The sequence below is a fragment of the Microtus oregoni genome, unplaced genomic scaffold (assembly GCF_018167655.1).
Source record: "Microtus oregoni isolate MIOR12 unplaced genomic scaffold, Mior012 000007F_ref0000211, whole genome shotgun sequence".
NCBI lineage: Eukaryota > Metazoa > Chordata > Mammalia > Rodentia > Cricetidae > Microtus > Microtus oregoni.
In genome coordinates this window covers 11,243,618-11,265,794 of record NW_024543066.1, presented here as the reverse complement: position 1 = coordinate 11,265,794, position 22,177 = coordinate 11,243,618, and the positions used below count along the sequence as shown (strand labels likewise).

The following is a 22,177-nucleotide window of genomic DNA, read 5'->3' as shown; positions in this document are numbered from 1 at the left end:
AAAAAGAGTAAAAAACAAACAACTACACTCCCCAGTGCTGGGATTAAAGGTGCATGCCACCACACCCAGCTGGAGAGAGAAATTTTGTAGCTCACAAACAACCCGAGTGACTTGTGCTTAGTCATTTAAGTACCACTGATGCTCAGGGGGAGAGAGAGCAGCCAGGGGACACGTTCTGGGAGTGGAGGGATGGGAACCACTCATTCCTCAAGGATGAGTTCTGCTGAGGTGTTTGTTCAGAGCCCCGTGGGTCATACCTAAAGCACGCGGCGCCCGTGTCACACCGGCCCGTGTCCTCCTGAATCCTCTTCAGCTGACTTCTGTTGAGTGTTTATGGGTCCTGGGCTCATCAAGAGAGGTGTTAGCTAGGCTCAGTGCTCAGTGAGACCTCCTCCAACACGTCCCAGCTACTCAGAGGTAGAGTTAGACTTGGGGACTTTCCCATCGTCAGTGTGTTCCAGCCCCCTTGTGTCAGCCTCTTGGCGGGACACACGCCATTGATCTTCTGCTTGGCCAGCTCTGGACACAGTCCCCACATCTCTGCTTTCTGTCCTTGTCACTCTTCTTCCTCTGACCCCTGACTAGGGTGGGTTTGCCGAAGCTCCTTTGCTGGAGTGACTGCTGAATTCAGGACTGGGGACAGGGCCAGGAGAGGCGAAGAAGAGGGCCTTTGGTCTTGACTTTGAGTTCCTTCTTCCTTGTGGGGATGTGGGTGACATCTGTGAAGAAGTGTGGGGCTACCCAGGCCTGAATGTGGCCCCCTTGTCTTGAGCTTGTCCTCATTACCTGGTCCTTGTGCTTTGATTTCTTTATCTGTAATAACAGGGTTTTGGAGACATTTTTTGATGACTTTTTTTATTTCCTTTTTATTTATTTATTTTTTACTTCTTTGCTTATTATTTACTTGAGGCAAGGTCTCATGTAATCCATGCTGGCATTTAACTTAGCCAAGGATGACCTTGAAATCTTAACCTCTAGCTCCCCAGTGCTATAGCTATAGGTGTGTCCCACCATGCCTGGTTTATGTGGTGCTGAGGATCAAACCCATGGCTTTTGTGACTGTTTGGTAAGCAGTTTGCCAGATAAGCTTCACCCCAGCCTATTTTTCCAATGCCTTACCAATTGCTTTTCTTACTTGTCTTTAGTTATTTTAAGTATCTGGTGTTTCGCCTGTGTGTGTCTCACATGCATGTCTGGTGCCCGATGCCTGAAGAAGCCAAGAGTATGTATGGTTGTGAGCTACCATGCAGTTGCTGGGACTTGGACCCAGGTCGCTGTGGAAGAGCAGCCAGTGCTCTTAACCACCGAGCCATCTCTCCAGCCCCACACTTCTTTAAGCATGTTCTCCCTAGTTCTCCACTTTCCCTTCTCACTTGCAGTGCTTCCTCTTTGCTCCTAGGTAAACTCCACAGCAGGCTGAGAGTGAGGCCTGAACGCTGACACTGTCCCCTTCCCTCCGCTCTGACAGACATGCAGGGCGTTCCTAGAGGCCACCCACCTGCAGACTCCAAGGTCCATGTGCCCTGGTACTGCCCTTCCTGCCGTGTTGTAGGAACCTGGTAGATGGGCAGCAAGCAGGTAGCTGGCCTCGTTATGTGGATTGAGCCCTGGCTGGGAGGCTGCAGAATAGACAGGTGCCTTTCCCTAGCAGTTAGCTGGGCCTGGCCTCTTCCCCAACACCCCACCCCACTTGCTGAATCACAGGCCATCTGAGACCTCATACCTGCTTGGCCACTGGTTCAAGATCTGTGTATGGTGAGGTCACATGTCTTGATCCTCTCAGGAAAGGAGTCAAGCCCAGCTGCCCTCACCCTCTGGGCGGCAGATTAGAGCAGCCCCTGAAGAAGCTAAGCTGGATGTGGCCTGGGCTTTGGAGGAGGTGAGTGGCCTGGGGACTTCCTGTTAGCTGCTGTTGCTTCTTTTTTTATTGTTTTTTTTCCGAGACAATGTTTCTCTGTGTAACAGCCCTGGCTGTCCTGAAACTCACTCTGTAGACCAGGCTGGCCCTGAACTCACAGAGATCCACCTGCCTCTGCCTCCGGAGTGCTGGGATCAAAGGCGTCCATCACCATCGTCCACCTTCTTTTAGCTTCTTAATGGCCTGGGTCCCTAAGGAAGACAGTTCTGGTCATGGGACCCTGACTGGCAGGTGGGTGCTTCATGGTCCTGTGTCTTCCCCAGGCACAGACCCCTTTGTGAGCAGCAGACCAGCCTGAAGGCTGGGAGCCCGACACCCACGTCTGCATGCTGAGGAAGATGGGTGAGGCCGTGGCCAGAGTTGCGAGGAAGGTCAACGAGACGGTGGAAAGCAGCTCAGACACCCTGGGTAAGTGGGGCCAGGCTCTCCTAACCTGTGACTTGCTTGTGAACTCAGAGATGGCACATAAGGAGATGAAGGGGTCATCCATGTGTGGCCAGGAGGACCGGCGCTTCATGGAACTTTGGCCACAGTTGTGACTGTTGTGGCTAGTATGTGTCTCACCGTAGACTTTGTTCTTTTTCTGGGTCTTGGTCAAAGAGATTGGAAGAGGTCTGAGCTGTGGATCCTGGCTGACTGAATGTCAGTGAGTTCTCTGTGTGTGTGTATTCCCTTGAACTGCTTCAAAACATCAAACTGGCCACGCTTGATTCATCCCATGTACAGGCCCCATGCCTGGCGCCTCTTGAGTGTTATGTAGTTGAACTGTCACAGTCTCCCTGGGGTGAACAATACTTGCCAGTCATGGCTAGCCTGTGTGAGCTTCTGGGTTCACCCAGCTGGAAGATAGCATCACGCTCTGCTGTTGTGACATGTATTTTTTTTAAATTTGAACTGATAATAGCCTTTTAGCCTTTTATTTACCCTGAGATGTCAAGCATTTAAGCAAGCCATCCTTCTAGTCGAGTTCTGCAGATGTGAATGAAAGAGGAGCCAGGGAGACCAAACAATTATGTCTGCATATGCATGAGTTTGTGTATGCCTTTGTGAGCATGAATGATTCATGTGTTCTGTATACACACGAGAGTGTGTGTGTGCACGTGTGTGTGTGTGTAAGCTCACAGGAGTGTCAGTGCCACTGAAGAGACAGAGGCATGTTGGCACATTGCAGGAACCCAGAGGGCTGGAGCACAGCCCTATATTGGGAACGATAGTGCATATGGCTTAGATGGGGTTTATCTGTGGAGAGGCATTTTCCAGACATGTGAGGGTTTGTGTGCACATGTGTCTGTGTAAAAGGGCAGCATTTTGGTGGTGTTTACTGCTGGATAGAGACCCAGCTGTAAGCTCCCCATCAGGTGTGTCTGGAATGCAGGCTCCACGTCAGAAGGTAACAACCTAGGGATTAAAGAGATAGTCAGCCTTCAGATGCGCCTTGCTCACTGCCTCTTCCAGGAAGCCCTCAGTTTTATCCTGTTCACCTTTCCTCCCTCCCTTCCTCCTCTGGAGTGACTCATCTGACATTCCCAGAGGGCAGGAACACTGGTCTTTTTTTTCACCCTGTCTCTCTGGCTGAAGGGGAACGCTGTGCAGCTCAAACTGGCCTTGAACTCACAGTGATGCACCTGTCTCTACCTCCTTAGTGCTGGCGTTAAAGGCGTGTGATGGACCATCGGCTCTGCCTCCCCAGCTCACCAGGCACCCTTGTGAGCGCTTTGCCAATCCTGACTCATTTAATTGCCATGAGAACTTGATGATGTTAATATCCTGTTGTAAAGATGATGAAACAGGCATGATGCTTTTTGTTTTGTTTTGGTGTTTGGTTTTTTGAGATGATCTTTGGCTGTCCTGAAACTCGCTCTGTAGACCAGGCTGGCCTTGAACTCAGAGAGATTCTGAGTGCTGGGATTAAAGGCGTGTACCACCACTGCCCCACTGACATGAGTATTTTTTATGTGTTGTTTCTAGCGTTCTGCTGTATAAAGGTGCCCTCTGTAAGGTTGCTTTTTGTTTTTTAGTTTTGTGACAAGGTGTCAGAGTAGCAAACTCATTAGACCCCAGACTCATGTAGCTTAGGCTGCCTTTGACCTCACTGTATCGCCCAAGATGGCCTTGATCTTATGGTGACCCTCCTACTCAGCTTCCTGAGTGCTGGGATAATCATGTATGACATCATGTTCTAAGCATGTGTCACATCATGGTACAAGCATGTATCACATCATGTTGTGGGAGTTTTACAGAGCTCAAGCTAGACGAAGTGTGCAGGTGACTTGCTGATGACCCCAGTGAGTAGAACTAAAACCACAGCTCGTCCAGCCCTGTGTGGTTCAGACTCTGACACAGCAAACACCCTGATGCCCCTGTGGGGGATGCAGGAGATGAAGAGCTGGGCTGAGAGTCAAACAGCTGGAGGCTACCCTGCTCCAGACTCTCTCCTCTCATGCCTCAGAAACACCACGGTGAGCCTGCCTTTTCCTTTCCTTTTCATTCTTTTTGAGACAGGGTCTCACTATGTGGGCCTGACTGGCCTGGAGCTTGCTCTATAGACTATGCTGGCCTTGAACTCACAGGGATCCTCTTGCCTCCTGTCTCCACCCTCCCAAAGTGCACCACTATGCTTGGCTTATATTTTTAGTTATATGTGCTTTTGTGCACATGAATGCAGATGCCTTCAAAAGCCAGAGGAGCACATTGGGTCCTCTAGAGCTGGAGTTACAGATGGCGGTCCTCTGAAAGAACAGCAAGTGCTCTCAGCGGCTGAGCTATCCCTCCAGCTCCTCTCCCTCACCCTTTTCATTTTTGTTTTGTGATTATCTCATCAAGTTGTCTAGTGTGGTCCTGAACTTGGAACCCTTCTGTCTCCCACGAGGCTGGGATTCCAGACAGGCAAGCCCACGCCCACCTGAGCTTTGCTTCCCTCTGTAGAACCTGTGTGACTCTCGTCCTGGCTCGTGAGAATCCACGCCTTGCTTCTCTCTCCCCTGAGTAGAATAAGTGATGCAAGCGTGTCTCTGTCTGATTGCCTCTTCCCAGGCAGGAGGACACATGGGCGATACCTAGGTTTCCCACGTTGTTAATGAGCCCATCAACACTGTCATGAAGGTTTTTCGTGCGAATTAGTGCCAGGAGCAGGGGCTGGGCTGCGTGTGGTGAGTGTGAACAGCCCCTCCCATGCTGAGAGTGCTGGTTTCTGCCTGAATTCTTCAGCACTCAGTACAGTTTTTTATTTAGTCTGGCTTTTTAGGGGTGAGACAACATCTCTTGTTGCTTTGTTTACAGTTATTTGATGACAAATGATGTTGAAAATCTTTACATGTCCCTCTTCGCCTGATCTGTCTGTCTTTGATGAAATCAGTCTTCTAGCCTTTTACTGACATTTTTAAACAAGCAACTTTTCTTGTTAAGTTTTGAAAATTCATATGTATATATATATATGTATGTATGTATGTGCATATATATATATATACAGATTTTTTTTCTTTGCGTAGCCCTGACTATTCTGGAAAGAGATCTGTTTGCTTCTGCCTTCTGAGTGCTAGGAATAAAGGCATGTGCCACCTTGCCTGGATCTATAAATATATATAGTTTTAGTGTGTTATACTTATTACTTATTTATTTATTGGGTGGGGTGCACACTTGTCATGGTGTGTTTGTAGAAGTCATCATGGTGTGTTTGTAGAAGTCAGAGAACTTTAGGGAGTCAGTTCTCTTCTTCAGCCATGTGGGTCCTGGGGTTGGAATTCAGGTCGTCAGGTTTGGTGGTTAATGCCTTTCCCTGCTGAGCCATCTTGCTGGTGCCCAGTTCTTTACACATTCAGGATCTGAGTTTTGTTTCACTTCTTAAAGTTTGAGTCAGGCTGGACTCCCAATGCCATCCACTGCCTCAGCCTCCTAAGTGCTGGGGTCCTCCGGCATGTGTTCTCCATCGTGGCCTGGCCAGATGTGTTTTGCTAATTCAGTTTCTAGGCTTTACCTCGTCTTTCAGCCTTTTAACAGTGCCTTTTGAGAAACAGATTTTTTAATCTTTTTTTTTTTTTTTTTTTTTTTTGGTTTTTCAAGACAGGGTTTCTCTGTGGCTTTGGAGCCTGTCCTGGAACTAGCTCTGTAGACCAGGCTGGTCTCGAACTCACAGAGATCCACCTGCCTCTGCCTCCCGAGTGCTGGGATTAAAGGCGTGCGCCACCATCGCCCGGCCAGATTTTTTAATCTTGATGAAGTCCAATTTATCATTCTTTTCTTCTAGACAGTACTTCTGGTGGTGCATATAAGTTAGCTTTGCCAAACTCAAGCCTGCGTGTTCTCCTCTTGGGACAGTCTGGAAGCTGGGCAAATGTTTGTGTTCATGGGCCCCAATGACTGTGAAATGGCAAGGTTCTCCCAGGCAGCACGTAGAGGGGATGCTTGTGAGAGGCCCTTCTTCCTTGAATTTCTAAGGTCGGAGCAGGCTCGTTACCTGGCCAACCTCTGGATATATATGAACGGTCACAGCGGGAGACTGAGCGTGAGTTGGGAGAGGCCGCATCCTAGGTAGAGCAAGGCTAGGGAGAGAAGGGATGCAGACCCCCGCCCCCCAATTCCCTTTTCCCTGGCTCTCCAGCCCCTAGCCACGTCCAGCCACACTTACCAGCAGATGGCACCCTGTCACCAGCAGGCCCGGCTGCTGCAGGATGTCAGTCCCACCGCCTGACAAAGGCCTCTCCTCAACCAGCTCAGCTTCTGTAATGTGTAGTTTGTCTGACCCGTGTAGGGACCACACGATCTGGACCCCCCTTCTTTCTTTCCTTCCTACCTCTCTCGCCCTTCCTTCCCTCCTCCTTACTATCCTCCCTCCCTCCCTCCCGTTTTTGTTTTATTTTGAGAAAGAGTCTCCCTGGGTAGCTCTGGCTTGCCTGGAACTCGCTCTATAGTCCAGGCTGGCCTCAAACTCACAGAGATTTTCCTGCCTCTGCCTCCAAAATGCTGGGATTAAAGATGAGTGCCACACAGCCAAGTAGAAACCCCTCTCTTTTATAACAGTATCTACCATGCACTTAATGTGATTTTCCACTGCTCCGGGGGTTTGGTGTGGAAACTGAGGCAAATCTCCCTCCACGTTCCTCTCTCCCTCTCTGTATACATACATGTGTAGGATAAGGGAAGCACCCTGGACTATAGCAGGAATTGCTTCTCTGTCCTGGCTGGGTGGTAGCCCTGGCCTTAGTTGAGGTTTAGTAACCTATAGTTCCTGTGGGTTTAGGGGTTGTATGTTTCACTGTCAAGTTTCTAGCCAGGGAAGTCCCCAGCGTCTGCCAGGTTCAACCCTTTCTGAGGTCATGCAGGTAGAGACAGGCTCCCTAGGCATCCCTCAGACTCCCATTTCTGCTCGCTCAGAAAGCCAGAGCTTTTGTCCTGCTTTCCTGGCCCCACTTCTGATGGGACAACAGGCTGGTTGCTGACTGGCTGTCCACTGCCAAGCTTCCAGCTGTTCTCTGTAGAGCCCCTGAGTTCCTGTGTGATGAGGAGCCTCCTCTCGGTCCTGCCTCTGTATGATGCGATGTGGAGGGGGTGTGAGAAACTTTCTATCTAAACTCCCGTTTCTGGACAGTCTCTCCAGATTGCGGGGTTTGGGAAACCAAGCCCGAGCCTTCCTCCAGGCCAAGAAAGAGCTTCCCCCTCCGGAGCTCAGGACCTTTTAATAGGAAAGCTTTGTGTCCTGGAGGGGGCACCCGCAATCTCACGCTGTTGACCGCTGAGCTGACCATTTCTCGGGAGTGTGGCTGCCCAGTGCACATAGAGTTCTCCATCCTCCCCGGCCCTGACCCAGAGTTGCCAGTGCCCTAGTACATTCCGACTCCTGAGATAGAGCACTGTAGCCCAGCTGGCTTAAAAGCAGCAGAAATATGGTTCAGGGAGAGGGCTCAGTGGGCACCATGCTGGCCATGCAAGCATGAGAGTCTGAGCCTGGATCTCCAGAACACACACAAAGCTGGTTGCTGCAGCGCAGATGGAGGCAGAGATAGAAGGCCCCAGAGCTTGGAGGCCAGCTAGCCTGGTGTATGCAGTGGTAGATAACAAGATACCCTGTCTGCAGGAAGGTGGAAGGTGGGGACTGACACCCAATGTTTGCTTACTTGGTCCTTTCCAAGAACAGTATACACTCTTAACTGCTGAACCATCTCTGCTGCCTCCTGCGCATGGATTTTTAAAGAGAGGTTATTTGTTTGTGTGTGCGAATGTATGTGCAAGTGTGTATTTGAATGTATGCACGTGCAGGCCCAAAGAGGATGTTGAGTGTTATGTAGCACATCACTGGGATCTGAACTGCGGTCCCCATGATTGTGTAGTAAGCATTCTTTCTCATTCATTCATTCATTCATTCACTCATTCATGGTTTTTCGAGACAGAGTTTCTCTGTAGCTTTGAAGCCTGTCCTGGAACTCACTCTGTAGACCAGGCTGGCCTCGAACTCAGAGAGATCCGCCTGCCTCTGCCTCCCGAGTGCTGGGGTTAAAGGCGTGCGCCACCACCGCCCAGCACATAGCAATCATTCTTACCCTGAGCGCTCTCCCCAGAGCTGTGTGCATGAAGTTTTAGCACACACATCTTTGGTTTTGTTTCTTCACTACTCAGAATCTTCCATGTGTCTGCCTGTAGATGTCTGTTACATGTATCCTTGTGTTATATTCCACTGCATACATGTGTTCCAGTGTGTTCACCAACACCACTGTTCATGAATTCAGGGCTAACAACAGTTCTCATATGTATGTAATTCTGTAAGGAGAAACCCAGGCTGTAGGCATCCTTTCTAGGCAGTGTGCGGCTCTAGAGCAGATACCGTTCAGTCTGACAAAGGCCTGGTTGTAGCACTGACAGGGAGGTAGAACCAACAAGTGGGACATATCCAGAGTTCCTATGGCCCCTTTCATCCGTCTTAGGATAGGCCTGTTGGTAGCAAGAGAGTTAGAGGCTTGAGCCTTGTCTTAGGGTTTCTGTTGCTTTGAAGAAAAACCACGACCAAAAAGCAAGTTGGGGAGGAAAGGGTTTATTTGACTTACACTTCAGCATTGCTGTTCATTTCTGAAGGAAGTCAGGACAGGAACTCAAACAAGGAAAGATCCTGGAAGCAGAAGCTGATGCAGAGGCCATGGAAGGGAGCTGCTTACTGATTTGCTTCCCATGGCTTGCTCAGCCCTACCTTCTTATAAAACCCAGACCAGTAACCCAGGGATGGCTCTACCACCATGGGCTGGACCCTCCCACATTGATCACTAAACGAGAAATTGCCTTATAGCTGGATCTCAAGGAGGCATTTCCTCAGCTGAGGCTCCTTCCTCTGATGACTCTGTAGCTTGTTTCAAGTTGACACACAAAACCACCCAGTACAAGCCTTTAGCTCAACCCTGACCTTGCTAGGTGACCTTGGCAGTCATTTCCCAATTTTGGTCTGAACTTCTGTCAGTTACACAGGTGCTGAGATACCAGCCCACTCTCCAAGGTGCCTTGGGCATGTCCATTGCCTGGCCCGGGGATCTAAGAAAGCAGGCGTGTGTGGGCAGGCTGTGGCGGCAGCGGCTGTCAATAAGCTTCCGAGAGTCTGCGGCTGGTGTCCCCGGCAGGATGTGCCAGCGTAGGTGGAGTCCTGGTAGGATGCGAGGGTATAACTCAGAAGCAAATAACCGGCTTGAAAAGGAAAAATCAATAGATTCACAGAAACAGAAACAGCTTTACCACCGGCAAATAGGCCTGGCGCCTGGGCCTGCTGGGCTTTAATACAGGACCCAGGCCTGGGGCGGCTCTTGTTTCAGAGGCTCGTGATTCGTGCCCGTCCTCCTGGGGTCCGTGGAGCTTCTGAACTGGTGTTAAGTGCAGCTGAGGCCCAGAACCATGAGTGCAAAGTCCAGGCAGTGGGCGGCAGGAGAGGACTCAAGGTTCCAGTACACCTTGTCTGCTGTCCTTTTCTTTGTGCCCAGGTGGTCCTGGGGCCCACCTAGACCCCTCGGCTTCAGGTATAGTGGTCCTCGGGGACAGGAAAGGGACCACTCCGAAGGGAAGCAGCCCCCATGGTGCAGAGTGTGGTCTGCCCCCGTGGTGCAGAGTGTGGTCTGCCCCCGTGGTGCAGAGTGTGGTCTGCCCCCGTGGTGCAGAGTGTGGTCTTGCTCTAAGGTCTAGCTGTGACTTTCACACCTGGAGGACAGCAGCAGACATGCTGGGAGGTAGCTCAGCCCGGAGAGCGTTTGCCTAGTAAATCAAGCCTAGTGATATTCTTGTAGTCCCAGCACTTGAGAAGTAGAGGCAGGAGGACCAAAGTTCAGGGCCATCCTCAGCTACGTAGTAAGCTCAAGGCTAGCTTGGGCTACATGAAACCCTAACTCAAAAAACAACAAAAGCCACTCACCAAACAACAGCTACAAAAACAGGCGCTAAGCACGGTAGTAGCTCCCGTAATCGCAGCGCTCTGGAGGTGGAGGTCATGAGTTCCAGGCTAGCTAAGGCTGCAGGGTGAGACTTGTCTTAAAAAGCAACCTTCTACCTTACCCCCACCCCAACCAGAAAGAAAAAAATCCAAACCTAAGCACAGAAGAAGCTGTGGGTAACTGTAAGCCTGGAGTGCTGACTCCAAGGCGGGGAAGGGTAGGTAGTGGGTAACCTGACTTTCCTTCCCTGCACTCTGGCCCCGCCCCTAGTCCCTTCCTCTCTGGCACAGTGTTTTGTGGGACCAGAAGAGCACGAGGCTCTTGGGGTCAGACTGGCCGGCTGTGGGATTGCTGGGACAGACAGTGGTCAGCTGGGGTCCTAGGCTGCCCCAGTTCGTCGCAGTGCTGAGAGAGGCCCCAGAGCTCCGTGGATGGGTCTCTCCCTCCCTTGGATGGCTAGATCTCTTGGAGCTCTGAAAGTATCGGTGAATGAGCCTCATCCACCCCATTTGGACATCACTGAGGCTGAGAACTTCAGACTGCCACACTTCCAGATTCCAGATTCGGTGCCCCAAGGACTTAATTGCCTGACCCCCTCTGTACCATGTTGCCCAGTCAGAGGACTTGTCCCAAGCCAGTGCCTGCACTGGAGAAACGAATAAGGCCCCATTCCCTTGTTCTCCTCCCCTCCATCCTTCCTCTTCGTATCCTAGTGCTGTGGAGATGGCTTGGGCGAGAGACTTGGTCCCTCTCAGGGTTGTCTCAAGGGAAACGGGGATGGTGGTGGTCCCTCTCTAGCCAGGACACTAGGGCCCAGATATGGCAGTGATTTGAAATGCTGCGGTCCATGGAGATGGGGCACCAGGTGGAGAGCTGGTCCTGTGGGCTGTACAGTCCTTGCAGAGGAGGGAGGGAGTGGAATATGAGCTCTGCTTTTATTTACACGCAGGACCGCAGCAGTGCACCTGCGCCGTGGACTGGGCATCAGTGCTTCTGAACCTTAAGGGCTAGTCGGGGCCAGGTGTTCCTGGTTAAAGGTGGGCGGTCCCTGCCAGGAAGGACAGGGCCACACAGACGGGTGGAGGAGCCAGTTAGGAGGTGAAGTGCTGTGACATTGTAAATAGCTGTGCAGTGAGGTCTCACCTTACACAGGGCCAAGATCTAAAGAGCCTGAAGGTAGAAGGGTCCCTTAGGATCAGAATGACTGTCAATAGGAAGACACAGCCACTTCCTGTCAGCTGCTGCACATACTCCCCGTTTCATCCTTAAAAGGGACCTGTTAAGCCTCCAACTCCTTATGTAGCTGAGGAGGACCTCGAACTTCTGGTCCTCCTGGCTTTGCCTCCAGAGTGCTTGGATTACAGGCTTGCACAGCTGTGCCAAATTCGGTTTTGTGCGTCCTAAGTGAACACTGACCAACGGTAACATTCCAGCCTCTGTGTTACAGAGGAGAAAACTGAGGCGTAGTGGCACTGAGCCACTTCCCAGGCCGTACCTCCCTGGTAAGGTGGGGAGAGTGATTTAAACCCAGCCAGAGTTCTCTCCAGGGTGCAGCAAACATTGTTACTTCTGAGGAGACAGTTGATTCTGTGTTTGGGAGCACTGGAGGCCCCACCAGAGGCCAGTAAGCCCATGTTGTAGGGAAATGCGTATCTTCAGTGTCAAGAGGCGCTCGCCGCCTCTGAAATCAGCTAAATGAGTACGTGAGCTGCCTCTGCTTTCTCTGATCTGGGTGTGACAGAGGTCCCTGGTGGCTTCTGAGCAAGAGAGCTGCGTGACCTGCTCAGGTCTGGAAAGGTTACCACTGGGCATAGGGCACACATGAAATCACCTAGGGATCCCAGGGGAGAAGCAGCTTGGCACCTTTGTGGGTGACAGGAAGGCCCTTAGGGGTGCTCTGTGGAATCTGGTTAACAAACTGGAGCCTGGGTTATTTGGAGTTGGTAGTGTGGGGAGTTCTGAGAAGTTTGGGTACCTTTGTGGGACACCATGGAGAGGCTCACAGCAAGGAATTGGACAGGTGGCTCAGTCAGCTGGCACTGGGGATTTCTGCAGAAGAAGCCACCGTTCCAGGAGCCCAGCCCACCTGAGGTTGCTCCCTCCCTTGATGGCAAATCTTTGAAATTGCAGGGCTAATGATGCAGCTTCAAAGAGTGCGTGCTTGCAGGAGAGTGAAAACGCCTGGCCTCAGAAATCGGCAAATAGATAATTTCACAGTATCAAAAGCTCCCGTTGCTCAGGCACGAAAATGTTAGCCTTGGGCAGGCAACTTAATGAGCAGACTGAGTAGTATATTAAAACCAAATATTTCCACAAATGCACATGTGACACTGGCTGCTGAGGTGGCCAGGGATGGAAGTCCAGGTTGGAGTGGACAGGCCAGGCGTCCTCTAGGCTCTCAGGGTCAACGGGCACGTGCCAGAAGCAATCTCTTGCCTGATAAAGTTGAGAAATTGTGATTGCTCACAGCGATGGTGCTGTCCAGACTCATTAGCCCAGAAGATGAGGGTGAGGTTAGGCCCCTTTGAATCGCCCTAGTTGACTGGATTGCCCAAACGTCTGTTTCTGTCACGCTCTGGTTTCTCTGGGTGGGTTCTTTGTCAAGTCCCCTCTCCTGAATGGTGTCTCACCCTGTGCTGTGTCTGTGCTCATGGCTCTGCAGAGGGTGGACTGGGAAGGTACCGAAGGGAAGGTATGATCAGGGAACCCTGCAGGTCCCCAGTAGGCTGCTGCGCTTGCTCCTTACTCCCACGCTGAGGCTTGCCTCACCCCTCCCTCTGTGGCCTGCTGTCCCAGGATACCCTTTTGTTTCTTGAGGACAGGTATAGCTAGCTGACCACCCTCTCAGCTCTGTGTGTCTTTTTACTAGAGCATGAACTAGCTCCGAATTGGTGGCAGTTGGGTCTAGCTTACCATTGTGTCCTTAGCCAGTATTAACACAGTGGCTACCCAGGAGAGACTTCTCAGATGAATGAATGAGTCAGATGAATTAATGATAGCTTTCAACAGTACTTGGTACTTCTGCATCACACAGAGAAAGAGAGTCAGATATGGTGGTATAGCTCTCAAATCCCAGCACTCAGGAGGCTGGCGCAGGAAGGTTGCCAGTTCGAGGCCAGCCTGGGTTATATAGAGAGAGATTTCTGAAAAATAAGTCCCTCAAAGCTCCCAAAGTTGGGGTGTAGCTCAGCAGAGAGTTGCCTAGCATATGGCAGGCCCTGAGTTCAAATTCTGTCATTGCAAAAAAAAAAAAAAAGGAAGTAGGGTTAGTTTTGACTCTCATAGCCAGTAAATTTGGTGTTGGAATTTGAACCTGAGTTTGTTGGCCTCCAGTGTACTCTTTTAACCTGCAGCCTGCCTCAGTGGGACCTAGTTCCTACTGCAGGACTCCAGCAGGCCTGAGCATGGCAGATATGGTGCCAACAGTCTTTGCCTTCTCCTTCTCCTTCATTCCCTCTCCCTTCCTAAAAAACATTAGATTACATTCTTCTTTTTCCTTTTTTATTTTTAAAAATTATTTATTCATATATTTTATGTACCTGAGTGCTCTGTCCTCATGCATACTAGAAGAGAGGGCATTCAATTACATTCTTAAATCTAGCAACCAAGGTCTGTTCCCTTATTTGGCCACTTCCTCCTCCTGAGGCCTACTACCAAGGTCCAGCTACCAAAGTATTAAAGTCCAGCAGTCAAGAGCCCCCTTTGGCTCACCTAATAAACATGCCCAGTCAAAATTAACCAGCTCACCTGTGGTGGTTTAAATAGATATGGTCCCCATAGACTCATATGTTTGAATACTTGATCCATAGGATATGACATTATAGGAGATGTGGCCTGGCTGGAGTAGGTATGGCCCTGTTGGAGGAAGTGTGTCACTCTGGGGGCAGCTCAAGCTATGTCCAGTGTGGACATAAATTCCTTCTGCTGCCTGTGGATCAAGATACAGAACTCTTAACTCCTTCTGCTGCACTATGTCTGCCTGCACGGTCCCATGTCCCATCATGATGATAATGGACTAAACCTCTGAAACTGTAAGCCAGCCCCAATTAAATGTTTTCCTTTGTAAGAGTCACTGTGCCATGGTGTCTCTTCACAGCAATAGAAACCCTAACTAAGATATCACCCTAACACAGGGTTGTCCCCTTTCCCTTTATAAACTGCCACATCTGTCTCCTCTATCCAGAAGCAGTCCTTTGTCCCTCCAGATGTTGGCACAGGCTAGGCAACTGGGTACCAGCATAGAGAGATGGTTCAATGATTAAGAGCACATACTACCCTCCAAGGGCACTTCGACTTATGTGCACATACCTGTACACATTCATGCATGCATGCATACATGCATACATACATACATACATACATACATATGAATAAAAATCAGATAAATCTTTGAAAAGAAATTGCTTTAGCAGTACACACCTGCAATTCCAGTTCTGGTGGGTTGTGGGGAGACAGACTGTCCAGTCACTCTAGCAACTTGAACTCCAGATTCATTTACAGTGATATCTGTAAAAATAAGGTACAGTGTGATAGAGTTAGAGACATAGGGGATGTGTGTGCAGGTAAGTGTGCACTTACACATATGTGCATGCGCATACATGTGCATGCGCATGCACACACACAGTGTAAGAGTCTCATGGGTGGAACATTGACCTTCATTGAGAACAAGAGCATTTATAGTCAGAGATCTAGAGGTGAGAACTAAAGAGCGACCTGCCCATGTTCACTGGTGAAGAGCAGCCGCAGGTCAGGAATTGAGTCCCCAGATTCTGCAGGGCCGTGAACTTCAAGAGGAAGACATCGCACCCATTCCCTATTTATGGTGTGACCTTGAGAATAATCTCAACTTGTCTGGTCTCAACTTCTTCATCTGCAGAGGGAATCCCTTTCTTCGAGGTGGTCATCAGGTTTAGTACAGTGATGTTCAGTCAACGCTGCGTGCCATGCCTTTGTGGAGGACCCTGGGTTCTGTGCCGTCCTCCACAAGACCACATGGCTTCTGCCGTGACCAGCTGAGGCCCCACAGAGCTCGTGGTGTCTGTGTTGTCAGCATCATCATGGCTGCTGTTCTGACTCCTGACTGTGGCTGGGATGAGTCATTGACTAAATTAAAATAATGGCTGTCTCAAATCAGAACCTCTGTGTCATTCATGGATTCTATATTTGCAAAAAGAAACTTTATTTTTTAATTTTTAAGTGAGTATTGGTTTATTTTTTTTCTTAAAATAGCAGGCAAGCTTGTTAGCAAGGAAAAGGGTTTCTTTTTTTTTTTAAAAAATGATGTTTATGCTAATTCTTTGAGAATTTTATTCAGTATATTTTGCCATATTCTCTTCCCTCAGCTCCTCCCAGATCTTCCCCCACTTTCCTGCCCATCCAAGTTCATATTCTCTCTTCCTCCTTCTCTCTCAAACCCAATCAAGTCCAGTTCGTGTTTGTGTTGGCTGACTATTCCTGACTATGGGGTCTGCCCTGCGGTGTGATCAGTGAACCAGATGTCACATCATTGAAGAAAACTGATTCTTCTTCCAGCAGCCACCAGATGCCAGTAACTCCTCCGCTGGGGGCGAAACCTTGTACTCACCTCCCTTCCTTTATGTTGGGATTTTGTCTGGTTTGGGATCCCTCCAGGCCTTATGCTTGCTGTCACAATAGCTGTGAGCTCATACATAACATCTGCTCTATTGTGTCCAGAAAACACTGTTTCCTTGACTAGATCCCTGTGCCTTTTGGGGAGGGGGGATAATACAGATGTTCCATTTAGGACTGGCCGCTCCAAAGTCTCCTACCCGCTGCATGCTGATCAGGTGTCGGTTTCTGTGCTAACTGCCGTTTGCTGCAAGAAGATACTTCTCTGATGAGGCACTGACCTATGGATATAGCAATACGTCATTTAGAGTCACTTTCCGTGTTATGTCCATTAGGTTCTCCCCTGGGGCCATGACCTATCTATCCACAGGTTCTTGACTAGGTTGGCAGGGTCAGGTATAAATTCCATCCTGTGGAGCTGGGTTAAAAAGTGGTTGGTTACTTCATTTACCAGTTGTGCCATTGTTGCACCCGTTGGCATATCTTGCTTGCAGGGATCATAGTGAGGTGAGATTGATGGGTACCTTTCTCCTCTGGTAGTATGTGTAGCACCTTCCAGCCCTGTGAGAGCTAGCCATGAAGGGTGAAGCTTCCAGTTGGGTACCAGCTGCATTTTTCCATATTCTATGTATGATGCAAGTATCTGATATCTTCAGCAACAGGGTCTTCTTCTTACCATCGAGTTCTAGAGGGCAATTAAGTGTTGGCAATAGCTTGCATTGTTTGGGGAGATTGTATGGGGTCCCACTGGCCAGCAACTCAAAAAGAAATAACTCATTCCTGGTAATAGGGTTTTTATTAGGTAGTGTATGGTTTCTTGTTGGGAGTATTGCCCCTCATTATAGGATAACTGCATTTAAACTTTTTTATAATGTATATATTTTAGTAGTAGGTTTCTATGACTTTTTCTTTTTAAAATATTTTTTTAAATGTTTACTTTTATGTGCATGTGTTTTGCTTGCATGTTTATATGTGAACCGTAAGTGTGCCTCATGCCTATAGAAGACAGAAGGCAATGGATCTCCTGGAGTGGTAAGCTATCAGGTGGGTACTGGGAGACAAACCTGGGTCTTCCACAAGAGCAACAAGTGCTTTACACCATTGAGCCATCTCTCTATTCCTTCATTTGGCTTTATACAAAAGCTCTTCAATATTCATGATTTCTCCCTCTATCCCACCCTCCTCTCCTCCACCTCATTTAATATCTCCAATTTCTCCTTTATCTGTTCTAACACTGTATTCTATTTCCTCTTCCTTGAAGCATCCCCTCCCCCTGCAACCCATGGACATCACAATCCATCCCTTGTCAACTTGGCACACAATCATATATTTTTATGTCATGATTAATTAATTTCCAAGTGGAAAGCAATAACCAGGCCATAATAATGCCTTAACATAATAACTATCCCATGTATAATCACAAACATGCTATATATTTAACCAGGTCATAATTACACCTAATGTGATATAACTATCCCTTGTACAAATGCAAATGCGTTATAAATTGAGAATAGTTGTAATGTTCTTGGGAGACATCTTTCTAGTATCTCAAATATGCATATGATAACCTTTTAATTCTTTTAATTGATGTTACAACATGATAAGGAAATTGAAAGAAAACACAGATATTTATATAAACACATTCTCAACAAAATAAAACAGAAGCACTTCTATCGGTTACAATCCTCTTCCTGCAACTGGTTATGTCACCTTGGCTGGTATTTAGAGCTACCTTCTTTTGCTGCCCATTCTGTATTTCCTCCACCCTCTGCAAGCACATCAGCAGGCCTTGGCTCTTTTCCTGGAGGAGTGACCCATCCCTTCATTCCTGGTGGGTCTGTGCCCTTTGTCATCCTGCCTGGATTAGGCTGTTGTAGCTTCCCATTGACTTTAATCACAGGGCATGGAGCACCAAGAGATGCCCTAAAGGATCTCTGGCACTCCAGACATAATCCTTCTTACCTCCATTGTGGAGAGGCGAGCCAATTTCCCTGTGGTGATCTGGATCTGTCACCCCTCCTAACACTGTTATTACCTTTTTGACATATTGGTTTAAGGGCATTAGAAGTCCAAAGTGATGAGCGTGTGTCTGAGCTTCCAGTTTGTGGAATGTTTGTTGTGGCTCCTGAAAGGAGCACTCTCCACTCTGGAATCCAAACTTCTGGCTGGGAGAATTTAGGGTTGTGGGAACAGGAAGCAAAACCAAGTGGGTCACTAGGGGTGACAGTGAGTGGAACTTTTCCCCTTTCCATCCCTTGCATCCTTGGTCTGTGGATCCTGGCTGTGGGAGAAACCGTACCATGTATTGAATGCTGATTCAAAGCACATACAGCCTTCTGGAGACTCCTGCCCCAGTCCCCCATGCTGCTGCCTCATAATTGGTCCTGTAACTGTCTTCAGAAGGCTATTCCATCTTTCTATGAGGCCAGCTGCTTCAAGATGGTGGGGAACATGGTAAGACCAGTGAATTCCATGACCATGGGCCCACTTTTGCACTTCTCTGGCGGTGAAGTGAGTTCCCTGGTCAGAAGCAATACTGTGTGGAACATCATGTTGTGAATCAGGCATTCTGGAGGAAGTGGTCCAATGTAGTCAGCCTGCCAGCAGGTTGATGACTGGTCAACCCGGGGAAATGGTACCATATCTGAAGCTCAGTGTTGGTCTCTGCTGTTGGCAGATCTGGCACTCAGCAGCAGCTGTAGCCAGTCAGCCTTGGTGAGTAGAACTCCATGTGGTTGAGCCCATGAATAAGCCCCATCTCTGCCACCATGGCCACTTTGTTCATGGGCCCATTGGGCAATGACAGGAATGACTGAGGATAAAGGTTGGTCCACAAACCATTTCATCTACTTGATTACTGAACAACTCCTCAGCTGAAGTCATCTTTTGATGAGCGTTTCTGTGGGACACAGTATCTCCACATCCTTTGCCCATTTAGAGATCTATCCACATACTTCCTCAGATGTCTTTCTCACCAACTTTCCGATCATGCTCTTTCCAAGTCCCTGACCATCCAGCGAATTCATTGCCAACAGCCCGTGACTCAGTGAACAGACAGACTGCATGACCCTGTGGACTGCCTGAAGTTCTGCCCACTGTGAAGATGTCCCTTCGGCAGCATCTTTCAGGATTGTCCCAGAAAGGGGTTGCAGTGCTGCAGCTGTCCACTTCTGAGTGATGCCTGCCTAGCATGCAGAACCATCACTAAGTCATTTCTTCCCCAGTCAGCCAATCATAGGGAGCCCTCCATGAGGTTATAGGGGCACGCTTGGCAGTTGGCGGCATTGTAATGGGAGTGGAAACTGTGGGCATTTGGGCAGCTTCTTCATGTAGCTTGCTAGTGCCTTCAGGACCTGCTCGGGCCTGGTCTTGCATATACCACTTCCACTTGAAAATTGATTGCTGCTGTGCACACCAGACTTTATGACTGGGTGGGTCCAGTAACACCCAGCTCATGATGGACAGTTCACGTCGCATGGTAACTTGGTGGCCCGCTGTCAAAAGTTCAGTTTCTACTAAGGCCCACTAGCAGGCCAACATCTGTCTTTCTAGGGAGCCTAGTTGTCTGCAGATGATGACAGAACCTTGCTCTAAAATTCCAAAGGTCTCTTCTGTCACTCACCTATAGGGGCCTGCCAAAGGCTCCAGACAGCATCCCTATCTGCCACTGACATCGCAAGTACCATGGGGTCTGCTGGTTCATATGTTCCGAGTGGTAGAGCAGCCTGCCCAGCAGCCTGGACCTGCTGAAGAGCCTTCTTGTGTTCCAGGCCCACACAAAGCTCGCAGCTTTCCGAGTCACCTGGTACATGGGCCGGAGGAATACTCTCAAGTGGGGAATGTGCTGTCTCCAGAATCCAAATAGATCTACTAAATGTTGTGCTTCATTCTTGGTGGGAGGGGCCAGATGCAAAAACTTACCCTTCACCTTAGAAGGAGCATCTCTCTGCATTGCCCCACATCCCCGAACTCCTAAGAATTTCACTGAAGTAGAAGGTCTTTGGATTTTGGTGGGATTTATCTCCCATCCTCTGACGTGTATATGTGTTACCAATAAGTTCAAAGGCTCCCTCCTGCTCACTTGGTTCCATAAGCATAATGCTATCAGTATAGTGCACCAGTGTGGTATTTTTTGGACGAGACAAATGATCAAGATCCCTTCTAAGTTATAACACAGGGCAGGAGAGTTAATACATCCCCGAGGTAAAACTGCAAAAGTTTACTGTTGGTCTTGCCAACTGAAAGCAAATTGCTACTGGTGGTCCTTATGGATAGGAACCAAGAAAAAGGCATTTGCTAAACCAATAGCTGCATACCATGTACCAGGATATGTGTTAATCTGCTCAAGTAAGGACACCACATCTGGTACAGCAGCTGTACTACCTGACTGAGTTTTTGATAGCTGTCATTCTCGTCAGTTCATCCGTCTTCTGCACTGGCCAGACGGGAGAGTTAAAGGGAGATGCGGTGGAAGCCACCACCCCTGCATCTTTCAAGTTTTGATGGTGGCACTAATCTCTGCATTTCCTCTAGGGATGCAATGCTGCTTTTGATTCACTGTTTTCTTTAGCAGAGGCAGCTCTAAAGGCTTCCTATTTAGCTTTTCCAACCATAACAGCCCTCACTCCACATGTCAGGGAATCAATATGAGAATTCTGCCAACTTCTAAATACATTTATTCCAATTACACATTCTGGAACTGAGGAAATAACTGCAGGATGAGTTCAGGGACCTACTGGACCTACTGTGAATTGTACATCAGCCAAAACTCTGTTAATAACCTGGCCCCAAAAGCTCCTACTTTAACTGGAGGGCTACAGTGTTTCTTGGGGATTCCCGGAATCAGCGTTAATTCAGAGCCAGTAAACCTAGAAGATCTGATTGTTTCCTTTTCCCCAGTGTACAGTTAAAGGGTTCAGATCCCCCTGGGGAAGAACTGTAGGAAGGCTAACTGTAAAAGTTTTAGTTATCTTATCGGGGTCCTTCCCCAGGGGAACCTGGCTACCCCTTCATTCAGGAGGTTCTGGTTCTGCAAACAGGCTCAAGTCTGGAAATGAATTCACTGGCCGACACTGTCTTTTGCCATGATCCAGGGCGGCCATTCTTTCACTTGAGACCTTTTCTGTTTAAACAGATGAAACAAAAATGCAGTAGGCTTATCTATTTCATACCTGGAAACGCTACGATTAGTCAGTACTGGAGGTCTGTACCAGTCACGCTGCTGTAAAATTCACCTTGCCTGTACTGACCCGTTAGGGGTTAGGCCATTATGAACATTGTTTTGTCTCGGCTGCCCATTACAGTCCCTACAGTCACCTTGCCTCTGGTAAACCCATTGCCCTTAATCCATCCAATTGAGCAGCAGCACCTCCAAGCCTAAGGTCAGGCACGAGGAGAAGGGAGACAACAAAGCTCTTCAGAGGTGCTGGTGCCCCTCTCACCATTGTGTGTCTTACAGGATTAGTGAAAGGCGTGCGTGTCTTCTGGGCCTTCCCACTGTGGAGGATTAGGTTTACAGGGTGCTGTAGTCTCTCTAGCATTGCAATCTCCCTGAGCCTGAGCCTTAAAATCCTCTCATTAGCACTAAGCCAAGGAATATCAGGCACCTCCAACTCCTTTATTCACTAGGCCATCGTTTGATAAGCACACCACCCAATTAACTTTTCACACCTTTTTTAACTGCATGCTTTCATACTAAACCTAGACTCTCCACTGAAAGGGTCCATATCAATAAACTCAGCCTAGTTTTATGTTTCTTCCACCATTATCCCAAACCCCCTTTATTTTTTTAAAAAAAAACTTATTTATTATGTATATATATATGGAAGAACAGTCAGTGCTCTTAACCTCTGAGCCATCTCCCCAGCCCCTATTCCACATTCCTAAGATTCATTCCCACACATATTCCCTAGATTTTTATTTGAACACATTAGCAAAATCGTTAAGCTGCTTAGTGGTGTAGCGCACTTCCTCATGGACTACACTTTCTACCTCTCCTCTAGGAGCCTGCTTGCCTTGAGCCTGGTTGTAGGTCTAGATGGAACTATTGGTGGGACTCGAGGGACATTGGTGTTGTCTTGCATGGCATTTCCTCCAGAAAAAGTCACTGCTGATTGAGCAGACCCTGATGGATTAATTTCCTCAGTGAACGGTGGAAAAAGTGGGGCTTCTCAAGGGGTGGGGCGGAGAGTACTACTTCCTCAGGTGAGATGAACCCTTGAGAATCTGAGGGTTAGGGGTGGGGTGAAGAGTCCTACTTCCTCAGGTGAGAGAAACC

General features: G+C 48.7%; 1 protein-coding gene across 2 annotated transcripts in view; it reads left to right on the top strand.

Annotated features, from left to right (window-relative positions):
- Lrrc20 (leucine rich repeat containing 20) overlaps window positions 1-22,177 on the top strand; it is a 95,473-nt gene that overhangs the window by 6,241 nt on the left and 67,055 nt on the right. Inside the window, exons 1-2 of one of the 2 annotated variants that reach the window (XM_041655236.1) lie at window positions 1,578-1,879; window positions 2,182-2,326. In XM_041655236.1, the coding sequence (XP_041511170.1) occupies window positions 2,245-2,326 (82 nt within the window). In that variant the 5' untranslated portion in view covers window positions 1,578-1,879; window positions 2,182-2,244. Of the gene's footprint in view, window positions 1-1,577; window positions 1,880-2,181; window positions 2,327-22,177 lie in introns of those variants that run through there. The other variant, XM_041655235.1, reaches the window with a different exon arrangement.